The following is a 22,380-nucleotide window of genomic DNA, read 5'->3' on the forward strand; positions in this document are numbered from 1 at the left end:
TGCTTTTGCTCACGAGCTGAACACTCCACCCCCCATATCTTCATGAAATTACAACAGGATACTCTGATATATCATAGCTTCACAACAGAATTTCAGCTTTAAGCATCTCCTGTTTCTCTTCCCTCAGGTTTTCAGCTCTTCACAGCAATAAAAGGGTTAATCTCACCTCGGCCTTGCAGCTTTGCAGCTGGAATGTTGAATTTTTCTTATCGCAGTGGAGAGGGGGGAGAGCCGAGCCGCTCCGGATGCCCACGGCAAGGCAGTGGGGGGGTTCCATGGCTGGAACAGGTCCATGGCTTCAGGACGGCCGTGGCCCGGCCCGGCCTGGCCCAAGCAGGGCCTGGCCGGGCCCGCTGGCCCCCACTCGGGGCCTGCAGCCACCTGTCCCAGCGCTGGAAACGAGAGAGAGCTTGGAGGGGGAGTTTGCCTATTCTTAAATGTGGATCACAGAGGTGGTCACAACTTTAAGTGGCTTAGAGAATTGTCCATATTCAAACTGGCCAGCTGATAGGTTCTATCAGTTCCCAGAGGAAACTGTAAGCACCCCTTAAGAAGGACGTCCCTTCCGGGACTATGCTTGCTAAGCTATGACAAGGTCCTGAAGGGCAACAAATATAATTTAGAACTGGTGCATCTCTCTGATGAAGAAAGGCTGAGGGAACTGGGGCTGTTCATCCTTGAGAAGAGATGCTAAAAGGGGACATTCTGTCAGTGTCTGCTCAGAGCATGGACCAGGCTCTGCTCCATGGAGCACAGCAATGGGAAGAGGAATGGGCAGGAACTGATTCCCAGGAAGTTCTACCTGAATATAAGGAGGGACTTCTTCCCTGTGTAGTGACCAAGATTGTCCAGAGAGGGTGTGGAGTCTCCCTCACCGGTGATATCCCAGAACCATCTGGACACAATCCTGTGCTCTGCTCTCGCACGGGCCTGCTTGAGCAGGGAGGTGGGACCAGATGACCCACTGTGGGTCTTTCTTACTTCAGCCAGGCTGTGAATCTGTAACCTAGAGCAGAACTCCAGTGGAATTAACTTATATGATACACATTTTATGTTTGGTTTGCCATGTCTGAAGGAAAAGTGCACAATTCTTTGAGGTTTTAAATGCCTGTATGAGGTTTGGGTACATTCTGTATTTGCCTGATCTAAGCCACAGCTGCTTCTAGTTTTATCCAGTAAAATTTAGTGATGAAAGAGGACCTCAGATGGTAAAGAGTGTGGTGGAGTCACTACCCCTGGATGTGTTCAAGAAACAACTGAATGTGGCTCTCAGTGCCCTGGTTTAGTTGACAAGGTGGTGATGGCTCAAAGGTTGCACTTGATGACCGTGGAGGTCTTTTCCATCCTAAATGATTCTGTGATTATGTTTGTCTTTTGCTCTCTCTATTTGTTTCTGTGTGCTGTTTTGATCTTTTAAGATCACAAAAATACCCTGGTTCCATTCTGAATTAGCAAGTTGTGATGACATTTGTCTGTGGAATTTTCAAGTTAATTTGATGTTATTTTAATGCTCTACAGATCAGGGTTTTGGAAACCATATAAAATGATTTTGTTAAATATCTCATTAGTGGGTCAGGTGTGGTTCATTTTTGAAATCTCTTTAAAACTTGAGTAAATACAGAAGAAATAAGTTGTGCAGCATTCCTTATTTGGCAGCAATCCAAGTCAGTGACTTCATAGCCATTTTCCCTGTAAATGTAAGAAATTTCTTCCATGTTCTGGCAAATATGTTAATACCCTGTTGTACTTTCAGAGAAGCTAAATACAGTACAACTTGCAAAAGTATGAAAGGTATGCATTTGGCTCTGATGAGTAGCCTTTCCACCAGAATACATGGTTTTTCAAAAAGTATTTTCTCTGAAATTATGCTTTCAGAGTCTTTTTCCTTTCACTAATATACGCCTAACTACCACTTACTGGCAGTGCACTCCAAATTCTTGTCAGAAAGAGTAAATTTAAAAAACACAGGTTTTACTTTAAAATTTGTCTTTTGATAGTCATGTCTTTGTGTTTTGCCTTCAGTGTATGTCTAGCTACTTATTCGAGGGAGAAAAAAGCTGTCTTTTAAAAATGATGAGCTGAGTGAAAATTGTTTTTTACTTTGGTGGTGTGTTAAAAGCAATTTATGCTGTACTTTGATATTCTTCCCACTCTTTTGGGACTTGCAGTAGTTTCATTTGGATGGAGGAGAGAAAGGAAGGAGGGAACAGAAAATAAAGAGAGGGAAGGAACAGAAAATAAAGCAGCTGCAGTAGAGGCTGTGTTGCAGCCTGTAGGTTCTCTGGGGTTTGGAATTCTGTGCTTGAAGTGCCATGGAAAGGCTGCTGGGAGATCAGATCCCAAGCCAAATCATGGAAACCCATGAACAATCGAAACAGAAATTAAACATGACACACACATCCTGATTGCAATCAGAATGCTGAGAAATGCTAGCCTAAATTTTCCTCAATTTAAAATTCATACATAGAATATCTCAAATTTAAAATTCACTGTAGAAATTACAGATTTTTATGGAGAAAATAATTTTAATTTCTATCCCCACAGCTGCTCGGGCTGTTAATTGAGTGGCTGAGCTTTACTCTTGTGCTTTAGGTTCTTTGAGGCACCTCTGCGGCTGTGAAAATGGATATAACTTACAACAGCGATTAGAGAAAATAAATTCAGGGGTGTCCAATCAGCTGTGTAGGCTATTACCTCATCTGCTGGGTCAGCACTGAGCACTTACTCTTCTCATATATTTATTACAAAATCATGGCAATATTTTTTTCATTCATTTATGGAGTTTGTACTTTTCTCTGTTTATTGCTTATTCTCAGACTCTATGGTCTATAATTGCATTTTTGTTGCTATAATCTGTCTTTGTAGATATGTGTGTGTGATACATATGAATATACAATTACATCATTCAGCACTTTGAAAGTAACTGAAAATACTGTATCTGCCAAGGAAATCTCTGTTGAAAACTCTCCATGTTAGGGCTTGATATTTCTTCATATGTACACATGCTTCATGTTAGGAATTACAGTGCGGGGTTTATCTGACTACAGTGTGAGCTTTTGCCTTAGAGGTCCATCCTTCATATCAACCTGTTCTCCAGGCCTCAGCTAAAACCATTTTTTTTTTGTCTGTCTGCCTGTGTGCTTTTAGAATATGTTCTTGTGTGTGGCAGCGGGGAGAAATGGACAAGTACTGAGAGCTGTCTGCCTGAAATCTTGCATCCTCCTATGCAATCCTCTTGGAAAGGGGATTTTTTCACCTTTTGCTCACCCAATATACCAAACTGTGTGGAGCTATTCCCTAGGTCACTCCCTGGGATGAGTGGCATTCATAGTGCCTGAGGCTTGAGAGGCCTGAGGGAGTGTTTAATCTCCATCCCTGGCTGACCTGACAGAGTAGAGCTCCTGCTCTGAAGCACGTGGGTTTGTGCTTGTTCTGTAGTGGAAGGAGCTCTGTGTGGAGTCCTGTTACATATGAATTACTGCAAGTTCAGTGGAGTTCTTGCATTTCTCTCATGTAGTGAATTTGGATGTCTGAATTTTAAGTAGGAGTGGGAGAAGTGATTTAAACAAAACAGTGTAGTGACCCACCACTTTGCCAAACTCGTTGTGAAAGTCTTGCCCACTTTGAATTCTGATGTAGAATCATTGCTAATTTATCTTTAGCAGAGTGTTGTAAAACAGCCTCCTCTTCACTGGAATATTTGTAGTGTAAAGTCTGCCAGTTGTATCTACAAGTGTCCCCTTCAGGCTTAATGAAACCTTGGTGAAAATTCTCACTGTTTAAGTGGAAGCTTTTCCACTAAACTATTTCATGAATGAAAAATGCAGGCTGTTGGGGTCTCCTCCCCTGCCATGGAGCCCTGGGAGATGGGCCCTGGGGGGGAGACACAGGGTTTCCCTGCCCCTGGTCAGCTTCATTCCCCATTGGTTGGTTTGGGTTCCCTGGTGTGGCCAAGGACCCTCGGGTCCCATGACTGGAACAGTTCCTCGGCAGAGCCCCGGCCATGCGGCTGGAGAAATAAACATCTCTGAAACATCTACCACGAATCTGTCCATATATACTTCCTTTCCACGGGACTCCTGGTTTGATATATGCTTGTTGCAGTAATCCCCGCTGCAACAGCAGGCCATTAATTTATTAACATCCATAAACTTTTCAGTTGAATATTGATTTGATTTATGAAAGATTACAAACTTCACAGGCCTCCAAGACTTTCATACAAAAGCTCAATGATACTCAGTAGTTCTGGTAAGGTTTCTCTTTGGGATTTAACTCCGAAATAAAACACCCAAAAATGCCATTGCTTTGCTGACAAAAAGGAGAAGCTGAGTGAAAAAGAAGAGAATATATAGGCTCTGGCAGTCCAAGACAGAGTCACACTTATTTGTGGTGAAAAGAGAACAGAGCTATGTTGAAGGGTATGCAAATGTAAGTAAGATTACAACAGGGATGCTGTTAAAAGCAATCTGTTTAATCTACTTGTTCTCTGCGTATTCTAGAGTTGCTACAATCATATTTACTGGGAAAAAAGGGCATGATATCGTTGCTAACTTGGTTGTTAGCAGTGGGATGGTCTAATATCTACTGTTTCCAGGTGTCATGAATGGCATTGTGAGAGGAGCAATACAAAAATGGAAGGTCTAGGTGGTTCACTTGTGTAGACTCTTTATTAGTGATACAAAAAAGAGAAAAGAACCTAATCTGGCTTTCTAATTACAGGTCATATTATAAGAGATTATATGCCATGGGAAAAAGCATTTTCTCTAAGTGTGACTTTTTTGGCTGGACACAATTGAGAAGGAATATATTGTACAACATTCAAAAAGTCATTTTGCAATCATTTTTGTCTGCCCTTTAAAGGCTATTTAGACATGAGTGGAGAGCAACAACACTTGAATATTTCTCTTTAATTGACTTAGAGAGCTCAAAAAAAAAAAAAAAAAATAGAGATACTGTGGGAAGATGAAACCAGAGGACACAGTTAAATGTAGTGGCAGGGCAGGAGGGAATGGCTTCAAACTGACAGAGAGTAGGTTTACATTGGATATTAGGAAAAAATTCTTCCCTGTGAGGGTGGGAAGGCACTGGCAGAGGTTGCCCAGAGACACTGTGGATGCCTCATCCCTGGAAGTGTTCAAAGCCAGGTTGGATGGGGCTCTGAGCAACCTCAGAGTGAACCTCATGGTCTAGTGAAAGATGCTGAAACAAGATGACCTTTAAAGTCTCTTCCAGCCCAGACCATTCTATTTTATATATCTCTTATCAAAAGCCAACAACCAATCTGTGCTGTCTTTTTCCATGAGATTCCTCATGTGAATAAAGAAAGCTAAAGGAAAATTTGGAAGCTTAAGTTTGAGGAATATCAAAATCAGACAACTCAGTTTTCAAAAGGTGAAAGATCATGACAATTCTTGTATGACATATCTTGGTAAAGGGATGAAAACTAAAGCAGCAGAGTGAGTACAAGAGGCAGAATGGAGTAATTTTCTCAGCCAGAGAAACAAGTCTGGCAAGGATATGTCTTTGGAAATGCTGCATGGAAGCTGCAGTCATCATGTTTGAATGTTAGTGTTATATGTTAGCAAGTACTGGGAGTGGATTCAGCATAGCTTTTTTAACAACCTCTCATCCCTGCTGGGGACTTGGATATTCCCTGCTGGTACACTTCAAGTCGTTTGCTCTTTTACCCCATCCTCTTCCAGGTCACAAGGCTCAAATATTTGCTGTTAGGAAACTATCCCTCCTCAGCCTAGCCTTTAAACTGGGCCTGAAGTAGGCCCCAAAAATGAAGTGGAGGGAAAGGCTCTAGATTCAAGTAGCTTTCTGTTATGTTGTGCTTATTACTGAGGGAGTATTCAATCCAGTGCATTACCATTCTGTTAATAGCTTCCTGCTGCTCTGGATGTTCATTAGTTTGCCCTGGATTTGCATTTGGTTTGGGAATTGCTTTAAGTGAAAAATAAAATTTGTTTTACTTGATAGGAAGCGCAAAACCTATTTGCTGGGTCTGATTTTGTTATCTTAAAATAACAAAATAATATGATGTCCTAGCAGCTACTGTGATTTCACAGAACCATAGAATCATTAAGTTTGGAAAAGACTTCCAAGATCATCGAGTCCAATCTTTGACCAATCACCACCTTGTCAACTAAAGCAAAGCACTGAGTGCTACTTCCAGTCATTTCTTGAACACCTCCAGGGATGATGACTCCACCACCTCCCTGGGCAGTCCATTCCAATGCTTAACCCACCTTTCCGTGGAGCAATTCTTCCTGAAATTTTATTTCCATGGTTGTTTGTTCAGTGGCAGAAGAGAATTGCAGTTTATTGAAACTTGTCATTGTCTTCTCCAAATTGCAACCTCGAACAGAGGGTGGCACATCATTTGCTTTAGCCTCTTTCGTCAGGGAATGTAAGTACACCTCGCAGAGGATGGCGGGGAAAGCCGAGGGGTGCAAAGTGGATCCCAGAGCTGTCCAGGGTCCTTACACGTAAGAAACAGCATATAGTGACCAGGTGGCCCTGGCTGGAGCAGGAGGTGGGCTGGGTTATGTGAATTCTATGATGCTAAAAGCAAGGGAAGCACCGAGTCAGTAAGGAAAGGCCTTGGTGTGAAATTAGTTTCCAGATTCTAATGCGTAATTGTGCTATCTTGGTCTTAGGTTGGGTTGGGTCCCTGAGGCCTGGCCTCCCTGTTTGGCTGCACACTCAGTAGAGGAGTGAGCCCCAAAAGGACTTTCACAGAATCACAGAATCATTTAGGTTGGAAAAGACCTCCAGCATCATTGATTCCAGTCTTTGAATGATCTCCACCTTGTCATCTAGACCAGAGTACTGAGTGCCACATCCACGTGTTTTTTGAACACTTCTCAGGATGGTGATTCCACCACCTGCCTGGGCAACCCATTCTAGTGCCTGACAAACCTTTCAGTGAAGAAATTCATCCTGATGTCCAACCTGAACCTCCCCTGGCACAGCTTGAGGCCACTTCCTCTTGTCCTGTTGCTTATTACTTGGGAGAAGAGCCCAACCCCCACCTGGCTGCAACCTCTTTTCAGGCACTTGTAGAGAGTGATAAGGTCTTCCCTGAGCCTCCTTTTCTCCAGGCTAAACACCCCCAGCTCCCTCAGCTGTTCCTCACAAGACTTGTGCTCCTGACCCTTCCCCAATTCTGTTGTTCTCCTCTGGACAAGGCTTCACGTAAGCTTGCAACAAATGACACTTTCTGATTACTTTTTAGGGAAGCTACACCCTTATATAACGAAATGACACTTTCCCCATTTTAATCTTATGTTGCTAAGTGTTTTATTATTGATGTAGAAGTGACTGTTGTTTATTCAAATCAGTTTTGACAAGTTATTAATGAATTATTCTCATGCCTCTACGTGAAAATACATTTTAAGTTTGTTTTCATTACCAGAAAAAATAAATAGCTAATGGAAACTTCATTGGTTCTGTAATTGCAGTAGTTATTCCTCTCAACCTCCTTGGCCTTCTAAACTTCTGTTTTCATAACTTTTAGACATGACATTACATGGCACTGCACTTCCCTCTAATTGCTTCCTTATTTGGTAAACATGGCTTTTTAAACACTTTGGTAGTCACTCATTATACGTAAATCTTTGATGCTGCTGACCTTTTTGACTTTCCAGCAAGGGCTTTTAACTGTGGCTCTACTTCTCTTCAGGAAGACTGCCCTGAAGAAAGTGTTCTAAATGTAAACCTGTACCACTGCTTAATGTGTAGTCTTTGAAATGCTTTGTGTTGTTTTCTTTGTGTGTTGTTACCTGCTTTTCAAGTCTTACTTGTCAGCTTTTCATGTCTTGTTAGTTACATGAGCCAGATCATGTGCCATATAGTTTTCTGCATGAAGGATAGACTAAAGTTGTAAGATGCAGATTGATACATTGGTAAATAATCTCCATATGTGTTGTAAAATTTGGAATTTTCAAAGTCTGAAATTTGTCTTAAAATAGTTATGTTTTGCCTCCTTATCTGTAAGGTAAGTGAAACTTTCTTAAGAGGCTTCATTTTTCTCATTAATAGAGGAGAAAAAAATGGAAATGTGCAAGTATTAAAAAACATAAGCAGTGTTTCCATGCTGCTGAGAAACCAATCTCAGTGTTTAAACTCTGCTTAAACTCTAATTGCAAATTTCCTGGACAGCTCAATCCTTGCTACTTGTCTTTGGTGTCTTTTGAACTAGTGAATCTCAAAAGATGTCAGTGATTCATCTGAACTATATAGAGGCAAAGGAAAGGCAAGGATTACTTGTTGATGAGAGGATCTTTTCCTTGTTGAGGTTCATTGTCTAATATACTGTCAAAATGGAGGTGTGTTGCTACTTTGATACCTCTGATGATACCTAAATCTGTATTTTGATGCCTATATAAGTTGATTAATTACCTTTGTTGTAGCTGCTTATTCATATCAGGGGGATCAGGAATTCAGAGATCCATTCCTTTCTGTAAGTGTTATTGTCCTTTTCTTCAAGTAGGATTGAAAGCCCTTTCTATTTTTTATGAGCTGAAACTAACCTTATTTATTGCATATACTGTGTCTTGCTAATAAGATTTTGAAGAACATGAAATTGTTGATAAACCTTTTGTAAAACTGGGAAAAGTAAACAGTACCCCGTTGAAGAATGGTTAGAGGATCAGGGGCATGGATCATTATTACCGCAGGCCTGGTTCCTACGGTTTATCACCGTGTCCCGCAGCCATAGGGAGGAGGAGGAGGAGAAGATCCAGCAGGCAGGAATTGTGCAGCAAGATTGATTTATTTAATTATTTTACAAACTCTTTTATAGACTTTTTTCTTCATAGTCTAATTGGGCAAAGGACCAGCCACCCCTTGGGGGTGATTGGCCAAAATCCTAAAACATCCATTGTCAAAATATTTTCTACTATACCATAAACAAGACTTTCCAAGGTTGCAGGTGGCTTGGTTGTTTACATTCCCTGCTACCTCTTCTGTGAGAGAGAAAAGTCTCTCACGGACTTAGAAAAATAACAAGAAGATCCTCACTAACAGCATTTTTGTACCTACAGATCATTGACAGAATTATGGATCAATAAAGGAACTGTACAAGCAAAAGGCCTGCAAGCCAAAGCTAGTGTGAGAAACTACCTGCATGAGAAAGCACCCGTGTGAGAATTAGCCTGAGAACAAAAAGGGAGTTTTGAAGAGGTGCAGCTGTGCAGATAAGATGTACTGACTAGGAGAAGGGAGGGTGAACTCTGAGTTATTTAATCATAACATAACTAGAAGCTTGCCAATGTAGTCTAATTATGTAGAAGCAGAAATGTGCTTTGATAGGTTTAAGCCAATAAAGAGTTAACAAGCTGATATACTATATAAGTGCCTCTGGATTGCAAATAAACGGAGCTTGCTTTTATAAATCATATTGGTTGTTCTGCAATTTCTCTCCCCGCCGAAGTCCTTGAACTTTTCCAACAGTATGCCTTACTGAACAATGGTCTTGCAAAATCTCCAGATATCTTCCTTGCTGTCTGTGTGTTGTCCCACACTGCCACAAGAGAAAAATTCAACATTCTTTACTTATTCCTACACCAGATATATGTAAGCAGATATCCTGCAATTTTCCCTATTCTCTTTTGGTTTCTGCTTGCTACTTAAACTGTGCATCTTGAAATCACTGAGGGAGAAAGTACAGGCAGAGTTGGAGGACTTTGTCACTTGGCAGTTATATTATTTGTTTTTGTCTTCATTTCTCTACCTGGAATGTAACAGTTATTTACTTTAACAAAGGCTTTTGTGCATGAGAGTTAGTGTGTGCCTACAGAGAACAACTTCCTCGACCAGGATACTGTGCACCGCAAGGCAGGAGATTAACTGCCTTGAAGTTTATACTGCATTTTCTCAGACCTGCAGAAAAACTCGTTGAACTATCATAAGATAACTACTCATGTTGTTTAATACATTTGCATGACATTAAAAAAGTAGTTTTCTTCCCAGAAGTGATGACTTGTGTTCATCCTTGTTTCCATGAAACATACAGTCAAAACTTGAAGAGGTTTTGGTGCACTTTTTTTGGCTTAAGCTTAGAGCATTTTATTAACGCAACCTTGGTGTTTACAGGTTGATACACAGCTTTTTTCTTCTGCTCAGACTTGGAGCAGATTAAGAAACAGGGAGATAAGTGCTGGAATACCTGCTGTTCCTACGTGTCTTTCTGCCATCTAGTGCCAGTGATCTGGGAGGCTGTGTAAATACTGGACCGTGCCAGCATTTAACCTAAATCAGCTGAAATGTAAGAGGAAGGCTGTTGTGTACCTGCCTCTGAAGGTGCTGGCAAAGAAGAGCAGGGCTGACAATCCCACACAAAGGATGGTGGTGTCCTCTGAGCCTCATGGCGTCTGGTGTTGTCAGGAGATCAGGCAAAAGGAAGGATTTGCTGAGTGTTCCTGTGGATGTTGGATGAGTTTAGTGATTTGTCCTATGTCTTGAGGTTTAGCCTTATCACATAGAATTTAAAAAGAAAAAAATCAAAGGAGTCACTCAAGAGTATGAAAAGGTGGTGAGGGAAGCCAACAGAGGCAGTTGTTTATGGATTCTGGTCATCCTGTTCCTCAAGGAATTCATACATTATTTTTCCATTTTCCACCATTTACATGGGACTGGGTGACTCCACAGAACATTTAAATGCAGTTATTTAGGAGGCAGCGTAAGTTCTTCTTGAGGCTTCCCAACTGTGGAAATGTTGGAAACTGTAACATCTCCCAGAATAAGAGACACCCTCCCCACCCCCACAATATCACCAAATGATACTTTCTTTTTATAATTTTTAATACAAAATTTGGAGTCTTAATGCATTGCAGGCCATAAAGTTTGGATCCAGAAATCTTGCAGATCTTTGGAATTTCTCACCCATTTATTCTTTTTGTCTTGTCAAGGTGAATTCCCTTGACATTGCCAGAGCATTCATTGTTTAAAATACTGTCTATGATATACAGTCTGTTCCAATCTACAAATGTGCTTTTTTTATTATTATTTTTTCTGTAATCCCCACACTGTGCTGTCCTGGCTGTATGGAAGCTGACTCTATTGAATTAAATGCCACATCAGCAATTTGAAATGTTCTTTTAATTCCAAGCAAGTGCTCCCTTGCAGTGACATCATGCTGGGTAGAAAGCTATTAAAGATCACACCATTTTGAAGCTCCTACTTAAAGTACAGCTGGAACTAAAAGTGACTGCCAGCTTAGTTGGTGCTACTCCATGGTTTATGTGAATAATGCTTCAAAAGTGTTCTCTCTTTGGTGTGTGGCTGCTCTGCAGTTCATGGGTCTTTTTGGATAGCAGAGCTTTTCCTGCAGCAGCACAGCAATGCATTCAGTCTTTCAAGTGGTGTTTTGCAGCCCTCTGTCCCCGTGTAAATAGTTTCTGAGGTTCTAATCTCATGAAAAACAACACTGCCTAAAGTACATGTTTGTGAAGAGCACAAAGTTTGCATAAGCTTGAACGTTGAATCCTACTTCAGGGCTGAATAAAGACACCACTGTCATGACTGAGTTATGTGGACCTACAGAGGAGCTAATCCCACCTGGACAACTTTTCTTCTGTACCATCAGTGAGCTTCAGGTTTCAACACGTACTTGTTGGTAGTGACAAAATAAACTGAAGAAGGTAGCTGGAGGTCCAATGTAGGCTCTCTTCCTTATCTCCTTTCATAGTCACTGTGACCATTTCTTCTTGTAATAATCACATTTTAATCAGAGCCCCACCTGTTCCAGTAAGAGAGAGTGGATTTAGTGTAGATATGTGGAATTTGAGATTTATTTCTGTGAGGGTGGTTAGGCAGTGGAACAAGTTGCCCAGAGAAGTTGTGGATGCCCCATCCCTGGAAGTGTTCAAGGCCAGGTAGGTTTGGATGGGGCTCTGAACAACCTGGTCTAGTGGAAGGTGTCCCTGCCCAGAGGTGTTGTAACACGATGATCTCTAAGGTCCCTCCCACCCCAAACCATTCTGTGATTCTGTGTCTGTTACCTTGCTGTCACTAGTCACTCCTTGCTCTGGACTCCTACACCTGGGTAGGGATGATTGGAATTTGGCTGGAGAGAAGTGAGTGAAATGGAAAGAACCACAGCCACCCCACACATTCCCCTATCGGGAATATGCCTTCCCTGACATTGGTGGGTTTTTGTCGTTAAGCTGTCATGTCTTGATAGTTCTGTAGAATAGATGGACGCATCAGACCGAACATAATTTGTAAACAATGAAGAAGCAGCTTGTACCACCCTGCAGCGTCTGACAGTGTGAAAAACCACCATGAACTCTCAGGGTTTTGCTGGCTCCTTAGGAAATTCAGTAGAACTCCACACTTCTCCTCAGGATGCCACCTTCTCAAAAGGAACAGCAAAACCACAGCATCTCTTTCAAATTCAAAATGTTAATTTAAAAGAGAAATTATTCTAATTAATGTTCTCAGTGTTTTCAATTATTTTTATATCTTCAGCATTAAATCAGAGGCTGAATACAGTAATTTTTCCTGTTTTTCCAATAAGAACTTGGTTTCTGATTAAAGTCTTCAGCAGTGAGTGGGCAAAAAATTAGTGCATTAACAACCTAACAATGAAATCAAAGTGATTTAGAGTAGCATTATCTAAAATTATTTTTTGTTAGTACTGTGTAATGTTCTTTTAACGGATGACAGTGATTTATTTCTACTTAGATGAATGATGAAATTAATCAGTGAATTGCTTGAGAGATGCTTTGTTAAATTAGTCCCGTATTCAATTGTGAGTCTTTAATCTATTGCTCTGTGTGCTTATTTGTCATTGAATTTGCAGGGGGATGTGCAGGTTCTTCTTTTGTTTACATGAATATGAGCTAGAACACCTTCACTGATTGTCAGTAGAGGTTCATTGTTTACAAAAGGGAAAATGAGACAATGGGGCCTTCCTGTCTTTGGTTTTGTTGGGAGATGCCTTTTAAAAAAATGCCTTATGCAATTCTTTTTAAATTACTTGACTTATGTTTAAAGGGAATTCATCCTGCTTATTTCCAATATGAAGGGTGTTACTATTTTAAAGTATTTGTAAATTATATGGTAATTATTGCTTAATAATGGAGATAAGTTGGTGATATTTTTTTGTATATTTTCTCTATCAGACTAAATAAACTGAGGCTGTTTTTTTCCAGTCCACTCACAAGACACTGGCCATTCATAAAAATTTTATGAATGAAGAAAATAACATATGTGTTGCAAATGAAAATAACAGAGTTTCAGGAAGCTAATATTAGTGGAAATGCTTTTGTTACAACTATGCTGCCTAAAGCCAGCATTTGTTTGGCTAGCTTAGAATTCTAAGGAGAAAAACAGCTGAGCTTTTTGGGACCATTTAGCATAAATGACAGCTGGGTCCCTTTAATGTGAGCATCTACACGCTGTCAACTATGAACTGAAAATTTGCCTAGCAAAGTGTTGTGATGTGGAAGGTAAAATCGGAAAGCATTAGATGATTTTGTAGACAGAGAAAAAGGAGCCATATGTTTCATAGTTGCTTATGGGCAACACTTGAGTCTAGGACTTGTATAAGTTTTGTGTGACAGGTCAGTTTGTGTTTGTTTGGACAAAGAGTTCCTGGAATGTCCCTGCAATCACAGCAATAACACAGATTTGTGATTGAACGTCTGAAGAGAAGTCATGTGCAGGTTAACAAATGTAGGCTTCAGCAACTGCTCTTCATTAAGCTCAAAGCACCTGAAAGCCACCAAACAACAGAGACAGTTAATCCTTTGGACTTTGCAACTCCCTGCATGCTGGTAATGGCACTGGAATGATGTCTTTTGCTTAATGTCTGTGGAAAGTTTATAAGTTTGGTCTTCTGGAAAATAGACCGTTGACCATTTTAAGCTAAAGGGTGGTCTGTAGACTCTGATGTCTGTGTCATGTCCTGAATTTTCAGTACTTTTCTGGGGGAGACAAAAGTGTCTGTGGGCATGGTGGCTTTCCACAGAGAACTGTGTTCAGCCTGGTTTTCCTCCTGTGTCCATAGAGTGAGTGGATCTTCACAGATTAGGCAGAGGGACAACCATGATATAATCTGCCCTTTCTACTTTCCTTTGGCTCCTTCACATCACCTCATCAGCCCTGATCTTGTTGTTTTGCTCCTTAGGTTCTCTGAAGTGATACGTAGTCCAAGATGTGAATGAAACTTGGGAATTATTTTGCTGTTAATCAGTAGCTATAGCTTGGCAGGTGTGATTAAGTAGTTGCATTGTGAAACTTTTAGAAATTTACAGGCTTGGATAATCCTTTGTTTTAAGGGAAAGGGAGTGCTATTTGAGATGAATAGGCTCTTTGGATAAGAGCCACCAGGAGTGAAGTCAACAGGACTGAGCAGTGAATATGGTGAAGAAAAATTAGAATGATAAGCAAGAGATATAAGTAGCAAATAAGGGTTTGATTAATTAAAAATGAGTGTAATTTGGAACCAATGTGTGTTGATGCCTTTGTTTGTTAAAATGTAGAATTTGTGTATATTTACACAATTCATGGGTTCCCACCATGCTCCCTACTTTGCACAAACTAGAATAAAAAATAGAAATACCTCACCTTGGTGTGGGAATTTTCTGTACACACCAAGGTAGCAAGCCAGTGTTCGGGATAACAGAAGGACAAGAGTTTTAAAACTTCATCAGATTTTGGAAACCAAAGTATGTATGCAAACAAGAACTGATATTATCATCTCTGAGCAGAACAGGAAATTAGCTTCCCTTAAGGGACAGCAAGTCATCTCAAGCAATATTAAAGGCTGTTTGCAGCTCACAGAATTTGGAAGCATTTCGTAACTACTAAATGTCTATTTGGCTAAATGTCTGTTTGGGGGGTCTAAAGGCACAGAATTTATGTGACAGTGCCCACTACTCTTAAAAGCAAGAGTTAATATCTGCTGCCTTTGTGGTTTGGCACAGCCCTTGTATAACCAGCTGTCATGAAAGGAGCTTTCATGTATCTTGAATAAGAAAGGTACTGTTACTTATAGAACATACCAAGTCTACATTTCCTCTGCTTCCCACCCCCACCCCATTACAGAGAATGTGAGCTCTCATTTGATCAGGGTCACCTCAGAGATGAGATGTCCTTTGAATCTCAAGATATGCTCCTGGTTCAATAACTGTAAATTAAATAATGTTCTTGAGAAGGCAGACGCAGGACAAGAATGCAGCTGCATACTCAGTATTGCTCTGCTGTGCTATTAGTATATTTCTAACAATGGCTGGGTCTCAGGACACTAAAATTTACTTTTCTACACAAGCATATTTTAATCCAGAGTTAGTATTTTCACTAAAAAGCAGGTTGTGACTGAACAGCGTCTAGTTTGCAGCGAAAAGTAGACAAAGCAAGTAAATCTAAGAAGAGAGATAAGACGGCAGGAATAAGTTCTAAAAATGCAGAATCTGTGCTGTAATACTGGGTCTGTTTTCTGGACCATGTCCTGTGTTGCAGTGCCTGGTGAATATATGATGCAATGTCAGATGTTGCTCTGTACATGCAAGTGAGGCCACCCAGAGCGAATTGTTCTGTGATGCTGCATTCTCTCTCCGTGGCTTCTTTATTCTCCGAGGCCTGTGCAGTAACTCCTGTCTCTGTTGCAAAGTCAGGCTTTGACAAGTTTGATAAATAAAATTCCCTGCGCAGTTTTTTTGCTTGAGGAGAGTTTTAACTCCTGCATTGTAGACAAATCACATTCTGTAACTAAATCACACTGCTTTAAATTCACGTCTCTTCACCACCTTTTTTTTCATATGCTGCTCTGCTCTGAAGTGCTGTGTGCTGCTTTAATGACTGCCCCAAGCTCACAAAAGGCTTGAGGCTGACAGGAACATGTCCCATCCACAGTTTTGAGATCCTCTGGAATGAGGACTGTACAGATCTAATATTTTACTGTGTTTGGTGCACAGGATCCCGTGACCATTTGACCTTGCACTTTCATGCCCGGTTAAGCAGCTACAAGAGCTCCTCAGCTAAAAATGCTCCCTTTTTAATTTTAATTTATACTAATACGAATTTGTTATGTGTCTCAGCAACTGGCTGTTTAAGGAGCTGCTGTCAAGCTCCAAATGTCTTTGCCTAAGGCTTTGGATTGACCTGTCCCAGCAACACAACCATCCAGAGAGCCAGGGTGACTCCAGATTCCCAGTGCACTTCTGTCATCACAGCATTCCCTGTTCCTCCCTTCCTTTCTTCCCCAGAGGTGTCTTTTGTATATCAGCTCAGGAAGTTCCCTTTCATGGATTATTTTTTTCCTGTTTTCCTGGTTGTCTTGTTTCCCCCGTCTTGCAGCTTGCCTGGAAGGCTTGCGAACTGCCCGACTTTGGTCAGTGTCTGCATCAGGACTTCAGGCAGTTTTGGTTTTGCAGAAAACCATCTTCTGTATCACATTTATTGTGTCCTGGTTTTGGGAGTGGGGATCAGACCTGTTCTACATGCTCTTACCAGCTAATTTCTGTACCTTTTTTTTTTCTTCACTCCTAATTCTCCTTTTTCTTTTTGTCATTGAGCCCTAACAGCTCCCTGGGTTCTCCAGGAGTGGCTGCTACAAAGATGTTTGTGTTCTGCTCTGTAAAACTGGTCCTTGTTTTGTGTTGCTAGGCTACTCCCTTCCAGCTGCCACTGAAGAAATGCTCCGTGGTGGGAAACGGTGGGATCCTGAAAAAGAGTGGCTGCGGCAAACAAATAGATCAAGCAGATTTTGTCATGCGGTAAGACAGAAACCTAACGACACATTGTCCCCCCTTCCTGCTGCTAAGCCTCAGACTTTTCAAAGCTGTTCATTTGGGATTAATCAATGATATTTTGCCTTGTTGCCCTGCCTTTGCAGGATCCTTTTCACAAGCAATTTGGGTCAAAGTGTGAGGAGAGGCAAAAAAAGGAGTTTTGGCTTGGTTCTACAAAGGGGTATGGGGTGTGGGGACAATTTGCTGGTCAGTAAAGTTATGACAACTTGTGCAGTGTCTCAGGGAGGTACTGAGGAGCTGCTTTTCTCATAATTTATGCAGTGATAGCCAGAGTGCTTCATCCTGCTCTGTGCTCTGTCCTCTGAAACAAAATGCCATCTGTGCAACCCATGGAACTCATGAGTAGGGGCTGATTTATGGGGCAAGGCTTGAGTTGGTACAAGCTAAAATCTTCCTGTGTTTTTCTTCCCTCAAGACTGAACTGTGGTTGACTGTCTGAGGAAAGGCCAAACCTCTTCCCTTGATGTGAGGTTTTTGGGATTCTTGACATTTCCTTTCCCTCCAGCCTTCCTTGATTTAGAAGAACCTGTCAGGAGAGATGTCGAACGAGCTACTGCTTTCGTGATTAAATTTGGCACTTCCTAGGTCTGCGATCCTTAAGGAAGAAAGCGAGAAATTAGTACCTCCCTGATAAACATGAATAAAAGAGACATTGTGGGGGAGAAACTGGAGGAATGCTCCAAAAGAGATGAGAATGGGAACGTCTTTGGGTTTCAGAGGGATGTATAATGAACACCCACTATAAGTCTCCTTATTAGATCCTGATGGCTCATTATAAAACCATACAAATTTGCTCTAAACCATGACTGTAATTTCTGGTTTGCATCTCAAAGACCAAAAATGCCTTCATTATTAAATGCCTGCTAAAGCAAAGAAATAGAACACATTAACGGCAAAGGGAAACATATACTTGGAGCATTTACAGAAGAGAAGATGTAAAGCACAGGGGGAGAGGGCAGCACTCTGATTGCCATTACTGCATAACTCCTTAGGTGTTCCATCGACTAAATACAAGAAACTGCAGTGTATATGCCATGGTTATATTTTCTAGAAACTGAAATGCTGTAGGAGCAAAAGTTACAAAAACAACAAGTTTAAAAACAAAACAAGAAAACAGCAGTTATTTTAGCTTGATCACAAAAACCCATCTCTCTGTAGGGAGGGTAAAGCAACCATTATATGTACAGAGTTTGTTTTGATTTAGGAATAAGTGATAGGGAGAATCCTGCAAAATCCCAGTCACTGTCTGCAGGCTCTGTTGTATTAGTGATATGAAATCATATTTATGGAAAATGTTTCAGTTCTTTTGGGTTAGAAATTAATACACTGCTGGGAGAAAATATTTTTACAGTGGGTGAAAAAACAGAATTTAGTTGATTTTTTTGAAATCTGATTTCTATAATCTGAGAGCTAAGAGAGAAGGAGCACAATGTGACTTCCATGACATTTTTCATTTTTTTGGAAAAGAAATTTGTGTAAAATCTTCAAAGTATTTCTGCAGTGTGAAATGTCCTGCCAGGTTTTGCCCTTGTTTTTTAGTTCCCTTCACATGAGTTTTGATTTCACTTATGTGTATTTCCATAAGCTTTGTCATATGAGAGAAGATGGCTGCAGTCATATGTTGTAATTGCTCAGGTTATTTAATGAGTTTAAACTCATCTGGTTGCTGAGTATCTTCTACAAACACAGTTGTTCCAACAAAGAGATGAAAAGAGCAGCAGTTTTCAGCCCCTAAGGCATAGCAAGCTGCATCTGCAATGAGAAAGATGCACATGGTCTGTATGTTTTAGGTATTGTGTTTATAATGGGCTCTTCTTCTGATTTTCAAGTTTGTAATTCTTATTTCTAAGAAAAAAATTATTTCCCCCTCCCCACATGCTAATGCTTATTTTAAGAGAAAAATGTTAGGTAGTAGTCCTAAGCCATGTTTATAACTATTTTTCATGTAGTTACTTCTCAGTACCAGATAGAACAGTGAGAGAATTTTAAAAATAAAGTTTCTTGGTATGAGTCTTGTGCTTCAGTGTGTTCCTCACCTGCACAACACTCAGCACTCTGCTGACCTATCCAAGAAAATAATTGGGAAGGTCTAGCAACTGATTTCCTGCAGTTTCCTCTGGATACTCAGGCTATTTCTTAATGTTTCCTGCACAGTAAGGTGGGAATCAGACTTACTGATGAAAGGAATTAGATGTCTTTAAATAATGCATCTGTGACTGGCTTATGAAAGAATTTTCATTATTTAGATGCTGAGATGATAAAAAACCAGGGTGAGATCTTAGTCCTTCAGAGTGCTTTTAAATAAACTTCAACCAAAAATGGTTTTTTAAAAGCTTGCCCTATGAACTTGTGTTTATTCAAAGCAGAGAGCATTAAATTGTGACCTGCCAGAGGTATTTAAGCCACCTCTCTACCCTAAGGCAAATCACCTATGAATCTTTCTTCACAAACATTTGTTTGACTTTTATTTTATTTACTTTATTTTAAGAAACTCTTTCTCATTAAAATTTTATCATTTTTATGTCTGAGAATTAAAATTTCCTTATGCTCGTAGCCTTACTCTTTTTTTTTTTTTTCTTTTTTCTTTTTTTTAAATGATTGCAGCTTCTGAAACCTCTTATTTTGATTATTTTTTTCTGTCTTCTTTTGAAATTTTCTAGCTTCTCTTAAATTGTGGTAGAGCAAACTAGAAGCTGTTTCTTGACTGAAATCTCAATACATTGTACACATCTTAACAAATATAGTCATGAAAAGGAGAAAATGTTCCTGGAAATTTTGTGTTTATTGGTGAATGTGATTGAATTCATCTATGTTCCATGTAGGTTGGACATTGCTGTCCTTTTCCTTGGCATTTCTTGATTATGAGAATTTAAGCTTTTGAGAGCTGGTATTTATATGCAGATAGATGCTGATATAGCACCGCTGTGGTTTTGGTTGGGGTTTTTTTTGTTGTTGTTTTGTTTGTTTGGGGGTTTTTGAGTTAACAAAAACTGCAGAGAGAAAACCCCAAACCCCAACAAAATAAACAACTAAAAAAGCCTTTCTCTGAAAAAAATTCCAAGTTCTGCTTGTCTCTGAGAATCACGGTTTCATTTGTGCCTTTTAAGCATTCCAAATACTGTTCATGTCTTTGTTTTAAAGGAGAAATCTGAAATAAAAAAAATGTTTGGAAACCAGTTTTTAGTGTAATTTTTATGTATTGAGTAGATTTCTCCTGACTAATTTTTGGGGCAGTGCATAGGCTTGGATACGGTTTGAATGTATCTTTATGTCCTGCACCTTCCTCCTTCTCTTAGGTCTTTACAAGGGAGCTTTTAGGACTGTTCAGTGTGGATGTTTCCCTCTAGCTCTGGTTTTTTTGAGTCTTGATTCTCTGCTTCCCAAAGTAAATTTGTTCAATTGCTTTGGCTTTATTCCATTATCCCCCTGCCCACCAGAACAAGATTGTGAGCAGAACTGACACATGCATATTTAAGAAGCCACTTAATTGTTTTTTCTCTGTGTTTTCTTGGTAAATTCTACAAGATGATGGTACCCCGCAGTGTAATATTAAAAATGCCAGTTATAATGCTTGTAATACCACAGAATGGTAGTATGAATCTGGAGCCTGATACTGGTAAACAAGAAAAAACAGAGTGAAAACCAGAACTTTAAAAGAGTTTGAATTTTAAAAGACAGTTTTTCTATAGATAGTAACAGCCTCTTCCACAGCCTTTCAGCCTGTCAGAAATGTCAAGTATATGCCTTTGTTTCTGCTTAGCAGCTACACAGATCTCATCTCTGCAAAAGGTTTTATTTCTCTATTTCCCCACAGTCTGGTACAAAAATGCTTATAGGTGCAGTGCAGTAGGGAACAATTGTAGCCTGGGCCAGTAATACAGCATTTTTACATCTTCTGAAGCCTATCAGTCCTGAATGTCATTTAAAACCTCGACTGTCTTTGTGTGCAGGTGCAACCTTCCTCCTCTGTCCATTGAATACAGCAAGGACGTTGGATCCAAAACCCAACTGGTGACTGCAAATCCCAGTATAATTCAGAAAAGGTAGAGAGTATATTTTTCCTTTTCTGGTTAGGGATAGACAAAAAGAAAAATGCTTCATCTGTGTTATAAAATCAGTGCATCAGAGTTGTGTTCTTAATAATCTGATCCTGGAAGGGGGTCTGGAAAAGGTGAAATAGGCAATGGTTTGGTGTTAGGTGAAATAATTAAAGACTAAACCTCTGATCCTTTCAGTATAAGCAGGGAAAGTAAGGGAAGTATGTACTGATGGGTGCCCCATCCTACTCTGCTGGTCAGGCCAGCTGACTGCTGCATCCCACAGTTAATGAAGATGCTAAATTGGGTTTCTCTTTGTTTCAGCAGAGATAACCTCTGGGTTCTCACTGTCTTTGCATTATTTGTTTGATACTGACTTACAGAGTGTGAAAGGGGTTAGGACTGCTTGGCAGGGTGTGATCATACAAGCTTCACTTTCTTAGGAAACTGGGACAAATTGTGTTCTTTATTAGAGTTGGTTGAAATTCTCCAAATGTCAGTCACTGATGAGAGTGGGGAAGAGGGAGTAGGGAAAAAAAATGTCAGTGCTATCTCTCTGATTTTGTCTTCCTGAATTTTAATTGCTATGTTCTTTGTTTATCATCTGGAATTAAGTAGCTTGTTCTCAGACAAAACAAGGTCTGGTAGTAACCTGCCATGTTCACTGGAAAACACAAGAGAAAAAATATAAACCAAGGGGATGAGCAGGAAATTATCAGGCATAAAGAAATGTATAATGTGAGTACTGGGAGGTGATGGATTGTGAAAGGAAGCAAAGCAGAGAAATTAAATACATGGTAGAAAGCCAGGTGTTTTAAAAAGAAGAAAGGCACTGGCTTGGAAATGGATGTTTGAGGGTATTTAAATGTAATATTTTTCCTCTTTCAGGAATTGAAGGGTTCTCTAGTTTTGTGTGGGGAAGAGATTACAGTCTTTGACAGAGTAGAACAGAGAGGGCGAGCAAGAAGGAAATGGAGTAATAATGAGCTTCAAGAGCTGATTGCAAGCAGAGAGTGCCTGAGTAAGAGAAGGCACAGCAATGCTTGTGGGATGAGATCAAAGCAAACTCCCATTGGCAGGGGATGGCACCAAGTGCCAGGCAAAATCAGGGAGTTATGCAGGGCAGTGGACCTGAAGACAGGGAATCTGAAAATCCTGTGGTTTGTAGATGGCTAATTGATTTATGAAGTGCAATGAAATGGCCAGAACATCCCATCAAGGAAAGATCAGTTTGGCCATGGCATTTGGGAGAAAATGAAGTGGAGCAGTGTGAAACACAAAGCTTGCAGAGGGTTTTACAGTTTTCAAGGCAGAGGATTATTTAACTCAGGCATATTTGGTTTGCACCCTCCCCTCCATCAAGGCCTGCAGTAGAAAGCTGACTGTAGTTACTATTTTTGAACATAAAAGGAAAGGAGTTTTAGTGATGCTTCGAGGAGACTGTGGAGCTACACTGGAGAGACTGTGGAGCAAGATCGGAAGGATAGAATGAGGACATGGTTGAAGAAGCAGATGGAGTGAGGGAGGTGCTACTTTGTGAGGGGTGGATATCACAAGGAGGAGTGGAGGGCAGTGGG

At 40.3% G+C, this 22,380-nt stretch overlaps 1 protein-coding gene across 2 annotated transcripts in view; it reads left to right on the forward strand.

The window, feature by feature from the left end:
• Positions 1-22,380, forward strand: part of ST8SIA1 (ST8 alpha-N-acetyl-neuraminide alpha-2,8-sialyltransferase 1) — a 126,586-nt gene that overhangs the window by 44,152 nt on the left and 60,054 nt on the right. The window contains exons 3-4 of one of the 2 annotated variants that reach the window (XM_048300122.1): positions 16,621-16,730; positions 20,717-20,809. In XM_048300122.1, coding sequence (XP_048156079.1) covers positions 16,621-16,730; positions 20,717-20,809 — 203 coding nt within the window. The remainder of the gene's footprint in view (positions 1-16,620; positions 16,731-20,716; positions 20,810-22,380) is intronic. The other variant, XM_048300123.1, reaches the window with a different exon arrangement.

Source organism: Corvus hawaiiensis, chromosome 4, assembly GCF_020740725.1.
Source record: "Corvus hawaiiensis isolate bCorHaw1 chromosome 4, bCorHaw1.pri.cur, whole genome shotgun sequence".
Classification (NCBI taxonomy): Eukaryota; Metazoa; Chordata; class Aves; order Passeriformes; family Corvidae; genus Corvus; species Corvus hawaiiensis.